General features: G+C 49.6%; 1 protein-coding gene across 2 annotated transcripts; it reads left to right on the top strand.

Annotated features, from left to right (window-relative positions):
- The first annotated feature begins 161 nt into the window (after positions 1-161).
- TBC1D13 (TBC1 domain family member 13) lies at positions 162-11,037 on the top strand. 2 transcript variants are annotated; one of them, XM_040605836.1, is made up of 12 exons: positions 162-612; positions 727-800; positions 1,379-1,419; positions 1,912-1,973; positions 2,250-2,349; positions 3,717-3,799; positions 3,955-4,114; positions 4,879-5,086; positions 5,753-5,916; positions 7,463-7,623; positions 7,844-7,901; positions 8,617-11,037. In XM_040605836.1, exons 1-12 carry the CDS (start codon positions 590-592, stop codon positions 8,680-8,682), a joined length of 1,200 nt encoding a protein of 399 aa, XP_040461770.1. In that variant the 5' UTR covers positions 162-589; the 3' UTR covers positions 8,683-11,037. The 2 variants fall into 2 exon arrangements, with proteins under 2 accessions (XP_040461770.1, XP_040461769.1); XM_040605835.1 differs by lacking the exon at positions 162-612 and having other exon boundaries at positions 619-800.
- The last annotated feature ends 337 nt before the right edge of the window (positions 11,038-11,374 follow it).

Raw genomic sequence — 11,374 nt, 5'->3', positions numbered from 1 at the left:
GGGCCTGCCCGGGGCAACTGGCGCGGCCTGGCTCCGCAACCCCCCGCTCACCCTCCCCGGCCGCGGGGCCTGGGGTCTCCCTTAGTGCTGCGAGCGCCAGCGAGGCCGGGCCGCGCCGGGCGGCCGGTGGAGCCCCGGGGCGGGGGGGGGAGGGGGGGAGCGGCTCCTGCCTGCGGGGCTTTTCCTGAGGCGGGCGATGCGGGCGGCTGCCTGGGGAGGGGCCTCAGCCACGGCAGGGCACGGCCCGCAGCAGAAGCGCTGTCTGGCAGGGGAGCCGGCCCCAACAGCTCCGCGCGCCGGGAGGGGGCTCTGAGGCCACCCCGGGGCGCGAAGGCTGCCCTGGAGTGAGGCGACCGCCGCAGGGTGAGAAGGAAGGGCCGGCCCGGCGTGAGGCGGCCCGCGCGGGGCACGGCCGAAGGGCCGCCCCGAGGTGTGAAGGCCGGCCCGGGCTGAGGAGGCCGCCCCGGCTGCGGGGGCGGGGCGCACGCCCCCCAGGGGGGCGGTACCGGAGGCCGGGCCCGCCCCCCGCGGGCAGGGTTTCCAGCCGGAGCGTTTATGCGGCGCGCGGGGAGGGGGCGCGGGGGCCGCCATGTCGCGGTTGCACCAGAGCAGGTGGGTGCTGGGGCCCTCCCGCCCTCCCGTGCGGGGGATGTGGCGGGGGGCCCGGCGGGGGGCCAGGGAGGCCCGTAACGAGCGCTGTAACGCCTGCGGCTCCGCTCCCTTTAGGATCGCGGACTTCCAGGAGGTGCTCGGCGAACCCACGGTGGCTCTGGCCAAGCTCCGCGACCTCTGCTTCAGCGGTGAGCGGCCCGGGGGGGAGGGCGCGGGGCACGGCCGCGGCCCGGGGGGGCTCCGGCCGGCGGTGCCTGGGGCTGGCGCTGCGCCGCAGGGCTCGGCCCGGGGACGCCAGGCCCCAGGGGGGCTGAGGCCGCCCCAGCTGCCACGAAGGAGCCCAGTCCCGAGCGGGTGTGAAGCAGCGAGTGCTGGAAACCCGGGGCTGGCGGCTGGGTTTTCAAGCCCGAGGTCCCATCAGGCCGCAGCGGTCCCCAGCTGGCCTTTGAGCTCAGCCACAGACTTCCAGGCAAGCCCTTCCTTCCCCCTCTGTGACACGCCTGTGGGTTTCCTTGCTTCTGCTGTGCCCTGTCCATCACCTGTGCGGTCCCCAGCTTTCTGCTTCCAACGCCTGCTGCAGGCACCCTGCCCCGTGGGAGGCACCGGCAAGTTTGGCACCGTATATAAACCCTATGGCGTCCCTGCGAAAACTCCTTGCCCCCTGGGGAGGAAAAGTGCTGCCTTGCCTGTTTGTGTGGCGACGCTGGCAAACCGCGGTGAGCAGACTGGGGCTGACGTAGCTATTTCTCTGCCTGATGTTCCACAGGAATTCCTTTTGATGGTGGGCTGCGCTGCCTGTGCTGGAAGGTGGGTTTTGCTTGGGGTGCTTTTGTTTCTTGTGAGCGACGCTTTGGTTTGCTTAAGTACATGTAGTATTTTTGGGCACTTAAAACTGTAAACAAACATAAAATCTAGAGCTTAAAAGCCACTCAGAATCGACAGTCATTTGTGGAGATCAGCACTGGCACAGTCACAATAGCATTTAATGACACAGGGCAGCTGTCACCTAGGATGACAGAAAGCGGGTGTCTGCTCTTCGCATGAGAACGGTCCTCGGTATTAAGCTAGGAGCGCGTTGTGGTCAAGCTGGCTATTGATCAATCCTACCAATAGGTCTGCATTGAAAGCCAGTCCCCAAAATATTCCTGACACTAGCTTGGCAAAGTACTAGGCTTTCTGGAGAAAGCTCCCAGTATTTTCAAAGGACCAGTTCTAGCCACTGTGTTTGGTTTGCTCATCTTACAGGTATAACAGCTCGTTCTCCAAATACTAATTTGTGTGCATCTGTCTTCTGTACAGATACTCCTGAACTACCTCCCATTAGAGAAAGCCTTATGGAGCTCTTTGCTCAAGAAACAGAGGTGAGCGTGTTGGTACTTGCCCTTTTATTTCAATGATATCTGCGGGGAAGGAGAACAGTTCCTTAAATAATTGAGTACCTTCATAACATGAATTGTTCTTGTGCGGAATGCACTGTTCTGTAGACTGCCTGGTGGGCTGACCTCTTCAGCTGAAGAGAAAATCAAATGCCTTCTGGCTGAGCACGGTGGTACAGAGAGATCTATTTGAACTCAGTCTGGTTGCATTCATTGACTTAATCTTCTGCTCCTTTGCAAACTCTTATTTTCTTCCTTAAGGGATCTGTATTCCCAGTTCCTAAAGGAAATGATTATACAGCCTGGGATCGCCAAAGCCAACCTGGGTGTTTCAAGGGAAGATGTGACCTTAGAAGATCACGTAAGTGTTGTTGGTGTTGCAGAAAACTCCCCAGAGCTGTAAACTGTTGTTCTGGAGCCTGAACTCCTGGCCTGTTCTTGGCTCTGTTCTCAGCTGTTTTGCCCTGCTAGCAGGAAGGACGGTTCCTGGGTACCAGCCTGGCACTTGCATCTTAGTAGCCTTCAGTGGGAGTAACTGGCAAAGCACCAATAGCTCTGAAGAGGGCTGTGTGCAGCTATGCCTGTCCCTTCTCCCCTACCTTGAGGCTAGCTGCCCAGGCTGTGGGTCTCCTAGGAAAGAGGAGAGGATCACAAGAGGTACCTCTAGCAAAGAAATGCTCTCCTGGGAAGTCAGGTCTGGGGGTGGACTCAGAGCAGGCTAATCTGAACAGAGGATATAAAAGAGGCAGGAGAGTTAAGTTGGACCATGTCATGGAAGACAGGAGACTCCCTTATTTCTAGTTCTTCTGCTGGCTTTGGTTTTTTAAATGGAATATTTCCTGCATGCCTTGGCTTTTTCCTTCTCTGATGGCACTATAAGAGTGTATATGTTGGGGGAGGGAATGAAGTAACTGATCAAAAGAGACTGTAAAATGATATAGCTGCTTCCATGACTGGTCCTGAATGTTAATTTCTCTGCTAGCGTGCATTTGTCTGTGCTGCTGTGGTCTCTGGAGGCTTTGGTGCTGTAAAACCAATGTGCTTGTAAAACTCCATGTGTTGGCAGGTTGCAGTGATCTTTGAATCTCTTGTAACACTGATCCCACCCCCCCACCTTCTCTTGGTTAGTTGTTAACTTTGTGTGGCTCGTGGTGTGGAGAGAGGAAAGCATGTGTGGAAGGGGAGTTGTTTGCCATATTAGAAAACTGGTGAGATATGGGATAGGTTGTTCATAGTAAAGTGTATTTCCTTTTTCCTGGACACAGTGGTGGTGCTTAGTCAGCCTTCTCAGAGCTGAGATAGAGGGCAATACTTGTAACTAATAGCCACAGTGCCTAAGTACTGCATGGGTGGGTAACTCTTACCCGAAGTACAAAGACCGTCTCTGTTGTACAGGTCGGAGCTGCAATGAGGAATCTTGTTGGCAGGGGACAGGATACCTGATTTGGGACCAAAGTCATTAAGAGACAGGTGAAAAGCAACTGGAAACGTTGGCTTCTGTCTCTCCAAGTGAACCGGCACACTCAGTTGTTTCTCAAGCTCTGATCCACTTCCTGCATGCTGTGTGAAGAAACAACACTAAATGTAGCTAGTGAGAGAAAAAATCAGACCTGATGTGCTAGGAGTATGCTGACGAGATGCCAGAGGGACAGCAGAAGTGTTAAATCTTTACTGAGGGTTTTGACGCGTGAAACATGCTTGTTCTGTTTCTGTTGTTTATTTCTTTAGCCCCTCAATCCAAATCCAGACAGTCGATGGAATACTTACTTCAAGGATAACGAAGTGCTTCTCCAGATAGACAAAGATGTCAGGTGTGTGAAGCAGGACAACTCAGGTTTCTGAACCCGAGTGGTTTGGTTAACACATTGTACTTCGAAAACAAAGTTTAGTATTAAATTGAGCCTCGTGTTCAACATGGGGCATGTACTTCCTTCTTATGCCTGATTTCCTTCTGTATCCGTCCTAGGAGGCTGTACCCTGACATGGCATTTTTCCAGCGCCCGACGGACTACCCCTGCCTTTTAATCCTGGACCCCCAAAATGAGTTTGAGACGCTGCGCAAGCGGGTGGAGCAGACCACGCTCAAGTCACAGACGGTGGCACGAAACCGCAGCGGGGTCACAAATGTGAGCTCTAGGTGGGGGCTGTCCGTGGGGCAAGACAGCTGATAAGGGGTTTTGTCTGTTTCTCTCTCCGCTTGTGCGCTGGAATTAAGCAAATACCCCAGTAGGCACTGTGTATTCTGGTGGCTGGACAGCTTTGTAGAGCCAGTTGGGGTGCCTGACAGTTGGGAATTACAGGTATATTTAATTTTAAGGATTACTTTTTCCTGACTTCTGGCGGAAGCTGGAGTTTTAGGAAAAGGTGAGTGTGTTATGCTTGACGTGTGCCTTTCTGTATGGGAACAAAACACTGAAGGGTTAATTTATTGAAGTTGAATTTATATAGCCTGCCAGAACTGGATCTCATAAACCTGCTGTTAGGAAAAGAGCTGGCTATCTACTGAAATGTGTGGTTGTCTTTTTTTCATGAGCATTGCAGTGCAAGTGCCAGATGGTGTTGGGGAAGGTGGCTTGCTACCACAACACATCTGTACTTCTCCTCATACCACTAACAAAGAAGTGGAACCGCTGTGGTTTTTTGCTGCATGGGGTCGGGCGGTGCAGTGGTTCAGGGGAACTGTCTGTTGCTGCACAGACTGCTTTGCTCTTCAGGGAGAGCCAGCGCTACGACTTCACTGCGTCTGTGCTTTGAGTTACTTGTCTTGGTTTATGTGAATACCTGCCTGCTTGGTATAAGCTGGTCTAATCTTTTGGGGGCCTGTCGTGTACAAAACTATCTGTGCCAGTTGGTTGTCCTGAATCAGCCGTAGTCTTGCCTTGCTTTTCAGGTGAGCTCCCCTCTTAAAACAACACCCAGTTCTCTGAGCGAGTACGAAGTTCTGCCTAATGGCTGTGAAGCTCACTGGGAAGTGGTGGAGCGAATCCTGTTCATCTATGCCAAGCTGAACCCTGGGATAGCATATGTTCAGGGGATGAATGAAATTGTGGGGCCTCTTTACTACACCTTTGCTACAGATCCAAACAGCGAATGGAAAGGTGAGAGACTTTGGGCCACTTGGTAATGGCTGTCGTACTGCATGCTTTCTGTAAAGAACTGTTTTGGGAACGAGACTCTTTAAACAACTCTGTTTTGACCAGTCAGGGCTAAAAAGCAAATACAGCAAGAGATAAGGAGTTTTGGGAACCATAGCAAATTGATAGAAACTGAATGGGCGGTGAGTGGTAAGGACATAGGAAGTGAGGATTTCTGAAGGGTTTTGTTTGTCTTGCATGGATCTGGGTTGCACTTTGTGAAAATTAAAATCCCTGTAGAAGCTCTTGTTTGCTTACACTATATATACCTGGTAAGAAAAGAACGGAGTAGGAGGACTTTGCCTGTTGCTTCTGCTTCACAGGAGCTCCTAGGATGTGTGCTGATGGCAGGGAGAGCAGATGATGTTCTTGGGCATAGATAACTGGCTGGTTTGTGACCCAGTGTCATGAAGACCTTGTGTTGCCCACAGGGTTGGTATCTGCAGTAGCTCTGTAGAAATTTCTATTAAAAAAAAAAAGTCCAGACTAAGCAAGCCAAAATTTTGTAGGATCTGCTACTTGATTCCAGTACAGCAACCAGACTATGGAGCTGGAACAGTTCTGTGTGCCTCAATCAGTGATGCTTCCTCTACTCCCCCGTGATTTTTTTTTTTTTCTTCCCTCCCCCAGAACACGCTGAAGCAGACACATTTTTCTGCTTTACCAATCTAATGGCTGAAATTCGGGACAACTTCATTAAAAGCCTGGATGATTCTCAGTGTGGTATTACCTACAAAATGGAGAAGGTCTACTCCACCCTGAAAGAAAAAGATGTGGAGCTGTATTTGAAACTGGTGAGGAGCTTAGGTGTTTCTCCGAGTCTCAGCTGGAACGGGAGGAGCAGAGCTTAATAGTGCGTTTAAAAGTCAACCGATTTTGTTAAACTGTTACTGTGCTTGAATAGGAAGGTTGAGAGAGCGCGTGAAGGGCTTTGCCTACGGGGCATAGAGGCTCTCTTATCTGTGGGCTGAAACAACCTCTCCTTGGAGTAAGCCTAGAGCGAGCTGACACAGCAAGGCTTTTCTCCCCTGCCTGACTGTGAAAGCAAACAACTCTTGTTGCAAAGCTGCCAGCTGTGAGTCCAAAGTGAGTTGGCCGCATTCCCTGGTCACCTGGGTTGAGGCGTAGCTAGCGCTAGAGTCTTTAGTTTCTTCTAGTTATCAGGCAAAACATGAGTTTTGCTGTATATTTCCTTGGAATGTGAAATTACAGGAATTGTGTCTGTCCTTTTAAGAACAAAACAAAAACCAGCCTCCCCTGCTTCCGTGCACACACTGCTATAGCCACTGACTGCCCTGACAGCACTGACTTAAACTGCATGGAGATAATCCCAGAAGTAAAGTGAAATCTAGCAAGATGGACCGTCCCACCCACCTAATTCTACAATTCTTGTTCATCCAGGGGTCTCTGAGTGCCATGGGTTGGTGTGAGTTTTGTAGAACATGTAGAAGGCAGCTTTTGCTGAAAACATTTTCAGGTCTTACAGTCAATTTGGAGTGGAAGTCCAAGGAGGATTTGGAAGGGAAAGCTGTTCTTGTTACTCCAACCTCCACCAAATCACACTTGAGATTTTTTGCATTTAGAAAAATCAGGATTTATTTCTTTTATAATCCAAAAGATGGTTTGTCAGCCCAGTGACAGGACCCACAGTGTTGGCTAGTGGCTGATTCAGTGGGGAGAAAATAGGCTGCTAACTGTTTGTCTGGCAGGAAATGGTCTTGGCCATGCAGCAGCTGGTCCTTAAGAATATCAGCAGCATCCTGAACTTGTTTGACCTTGATTAAACTCATGGTTCCTTGGATTTAACAGCAGAAAACAAGAAAGCTTCAGGCTAGAAGTGCTTACAGTACACTTTACCGACCATCAGTGTGAACTCTTCCATCTTTGTTTCTTTTTGTGAACAGTAAACATTTTGATAAATTCAGGGCTTCTGGAAAAGAGAGGAAATCCTGACAAAACAGTGTCTCTGGTAGAGGGGGAGGGCTGCAGCTTTGCAGAAAAAAATTCACATGGGAACGTTAAGGTTACTTGGCAGGTTTAACGGAACTTACACAAATAGTGCCTTTAGGAAGAAAAGCTTCCCCTACCCCATGTTGTGGACAGAGGAGCATTTTCTGGCTTGTCTGTAGACATGGAGCATGGCTGCATTAAAAATCTCAGTCTAGCTTAAACATGAGAGCCTTCAAAGGAGGCAGCGGGCTTGCTGATGTTGCAGCATGAGTTGGCAGCTTAGAGCTATATCAGGGTGGAGATGGGGATGGAAACATGGGGTGCATCTCTTGCTTGTAGGGAGCTGGCCGAGAGCACGTATTCATTCTTTGCCTGGTGCATGTCTGACAGCAAGAACAGAACATCAAACCCCAGTTCTTTGCCTTCCGCTGGCTGACGCTGCTCTTGTCCCAAGAGTTCCTGCTGCCAGATGTCATCCGTATCTGGGACTCCCTCTTCGCTGATGATAAGCGCTTTGATTTTCTTCTGCTCGTCTGTTGTGCCATGTTGACGTAAGTACATAGGTAGTCCTCCTGCTCTTTTCTTTCCCTCCTTTCCAGGAGTCTTCTGTAGGCATGTCTTAAGGCATCTGGTGAATAGGTTATAGTCACTGTTCACTGTGGTATCAAAAGTGTTTTTTAAAACCTCTATAAGGGCACAGTGTAGTCTGTTTTTAAAGTTCCTTTTAAAAGTAAAAAGTCAGAAGCAGCTGGAATAACTTCTGTCTTTCAGATTAATACGGGATCAGTTGCTGGAAGGAGACTTCACTCTGAACATGAGGCTGCTACAGGTAAGGATTAAATATCATGGGCATAGGGAGCAATTTGAAGAGAAAATAGTACCGGGAGAGGGGATGATGGTATGGGAGAGGGTATGCCTGGCTGAAGAGAAGTACCAGATTTCTGATGTCTGCATGCAGAAAAATCATAAGGGACCTTACAGCATGCTCGTTACAGGGAGCGTGAATCTTTCGCTTGTGCACCCATTCCAGCCTACAGGGAAATTATGATAGACTAGAAGTTTCTAATGTTCCTTTGGTTTGCAAAAAATGTAATTTCTAGCAAAGATGTGAAACCCTGTGTAACATTGTTAAAGTTGTTGGCCAGAGGCTTTTGATTAGTTCTGAGATCTGTGAGAACCCAAGGTTGAAGGCACCTGCACGGCACAGTAGGATATCTTTGATTCTGCCAGTTCCTGCTTTGGGCTGTGCAAGATACTGGCTTTGATAAGGCTTTCTGGCATGACGATAGCCCTTGTAGCAGGCCAGCTTACTGCACCCTTGGAGGACAAATTAAAACAAACAACCAAACAACCTTCTTGAAGGATATTTGAGGCTTGATCAGTTGCAAAACAGGAAGCTGTTAGCTGTTAAGGGAGTAACTGAACATGGCAGTATATTATAATAGGCCAAGAATGCTGTTGTCAAGGTTTGCCCTGCTTAAGTGAAACAACGTGTACAAGAAATGCTAGGTAGTCGCTTACATCGCTTTGTTTCTTTGACATAGGATTATCCTATCTCTGATGTTCATCTGATTTTGAAGAAGGCAAAGGAACTTCAAGATTCCAAATAGTCCGTGAGCCTAATAAAAGGTGTCAGAGAAACTGTATGGCAGTGGATCCCAGGAGATGCCCCCACACAATGCGGTGCATTAAAGCCCCTAGTGGTCTCTGCAGGACTTCAGGTTTTGTGTTTGGGCTGCTGGCCACCTTGAAGATTTCCTTCTACTCTATTTATTAGGTCAAGGACTGATTACTTCCCCATCTACTTGGGTCCTGCACTCCAGATTTTTTTCAAATCTCAAATGCCTCTGTGCTGCCAAAAGCAGTTCTTTGTATCTTTTTTTAATGACTTTTAAGTAAGGGGAGAAAGAAATCATCTGTCTGCTTATTCCTGAAGGGATGGACTCCTATAGCATGGAAGTAACACACGGAGTAACTTCTGAGAGGGAAGGGACAGGCTAAGTCCAGTGGCTTTTGGTGGGTGAATATAGAAGGATCTTCCTCCTGTGAATAAATTGTATTCCAATGAAGTCATGCATCCTGCCATTCAAGTAGCTTCTGGATTCTTCTCCCTCGTGTCTGCACTTCGCCATCCCTGGGGTGTGCAAAGAAGATTGCATCAGTTTCTCCTGATTGTCATCTGGCAGTTTGGACACCTTTGCCTGGGAGAGAGACCTTGAGAAGCTGAGATGGGAGGACACAATTACAGCTGGTGGCTTTGTGCACTGAAACTGCCTGAATCTGGAATCGCCTTACCAACAAGGTCTCCTTGAAAGCAAGACCGTGGTGGTCTTAATGAGTGTAGTTTGAAGTCAAGCCTTATTACGCACAGCCTTAGATCAGGAACTTGTTGCTGCAGGGAGGCCTCATGCTGCATTTCTGGCTCTGAACTGGAGCATATCCAGCTACAATCAAGAATCTGAAATACAAGAATCCGGCGCCTAGTCGCATGCAGTGAAGACAGCCGTATTTAGGGGCTTATACAGACACTGCACTGGGGTTTTCTGCCTCGGTGGCTTGTATAATATCACCCTGCATAAGCTGTGGTCAGAGTAACCTTGATATTGTCTCGTAGTGCTTCTTGCCAGGAAGAGACAGGGTACTGGTCTGACCTACAAGTAAGAGTGCTCTTCTGATGTAATGCAGTGGGCATACAAGCATTTGTCATTAGCTGGCTGCTGGGGCTGATCCACTCTTCTGTGTCCCGGTCCTGCTGGAGTCACAGTCCCGTGTTGGACACTGGTTCCTCCTGAGAGGGAAACCGCTGCATTTCAAATACAGCAGAGCAGGCTCAGGTGAACGTTGACTAAGACAAACTACGGAGAGAACTGCTAACCTGCCGGCAGCGTTGAGCTGATCAGAAACTGTAACCCTCAGAGGGAGAAGTTGCCGGCACCCAGGTGCTTTGGTGGTGCAGAAGCTCTCGAGCGAACACTAATCCAGCGTGCTTTTCCCTTTCTTTCTGTGCTGTGTTGGCTCACCTCTGCATAGCTGTTTGACACTGCAGTTTCTGGTATTTATGGGTATTGATTTGTTAAAGGTCAGTTGTCTTTGGAAGATTTGCTTAAGCTCCTGATGGCCCAGAATCACCCTAGCAGGAGGGATGTTGTCAGCTTTCAGCTTTTTTACTAGTGTTACTTCCTTCACTGAAGGCCAGTTCTTTACACGCTATTGTAATTCTCACAAAGGTGGGTGGGGAGACTGGAGGACAGGTTGATGCATGTACCCACGTTCTTATTGGCAATCCCAAGCAATCTTTGCCTCTTCAGAAGATGCTTGAGTAACACTGATGCAGCCAGGTGTTGCTGCTGTGGCGGAGCAATAGCAAGTGAAGATTTAAAACAATCTGTAATCAACAGCTGTGGCTAACGGTGTCCCTCTCTGCTGCAGTCCCTTCTAGAGGGTAGAGTTTTCCTCCCAAGAAATACAGAGCTGATTGACCAGGACAGCTCTGTGATGAAGCATTCTGTCTGCTCTAAGCACCGGGGCTGTGTTCTTCCTGCCCTGTATCGCTGAGCTATTCCTGGTGGTCTCATGGTCTCGGTTCTTGGGTACCCTGCGCTAGAGAGGCCGGTGGTCAGACCCTGTATGGCCAAATGGCTAGCTGGGAGACACAAACGTAGAACCGGAGGGTCAAACTCTTCGGCAGAATTGGACCTCCTCCAAACACTTATGCCTCAGAACTGCTCTAAACTGCTGTAGCCTGCTCACATTCCACTTACGAGCTCTGCTCTCACATCCCTGAATACCTAGGCTGTCTGTTCCAGGTCCTTCTGACAAGCGCAGGGTTCCCTTAAGCTGTATTTTCTCTCTGGTAAATGGGAGCGTCCGTGAGGATTCCTGCTCCGAACAGCTAGAAGTCTCCTTAAAAATAACCTGAGAAGGCAGCAGGCAAATCGGGATTAAAGATTTTACTTGGAGATGAACTTCTGCTTGTTTTTTAGAGTGGCGTTTGGGCCCTGCGGTTGACCTCCTGCAGAGGAGTTGCCCAGCTCTGAGGTGGGTGCTGGTCTGTAGCATTACAAACACTGGAGGAAGACACTGGGAAGGTGGCTAATTAAGTGGCAAGTGCAGGTGGCTGGCTGGGTACGGGTGTCACGCTGTCTGCTCTTTTCCTAGGTGCTGAAGGGCTTATGTTATGCCATCTTCTCTTTAGGGGGAGATGGTAAATGCTTTTAAAAGGAGTCTGCTGTGGTCTAACAGGATGCAGTGAGGGCTTTGGCTGCTGGAAAGGTTCTCTGGGATAAATTCTCTAGCCTTATC

Source organism: Falco naumanni, chromosome 9, assembly GCF_017639655.2.
Source record: "Falco naumanni isolate bFalNau1 chromosome 9, bFalNau1.pat, whole genome shotgun sequence".
In the NCBI taxonomy this organism is placed as follows: Eukaryota; Metazoa; Chordata; class Aves; order Falconiformes; family Falconidae; genus Falco; species Falco naumanni.
This window is presented reverse-complemented; position numbering and strand designations above follow the sequence as displayed.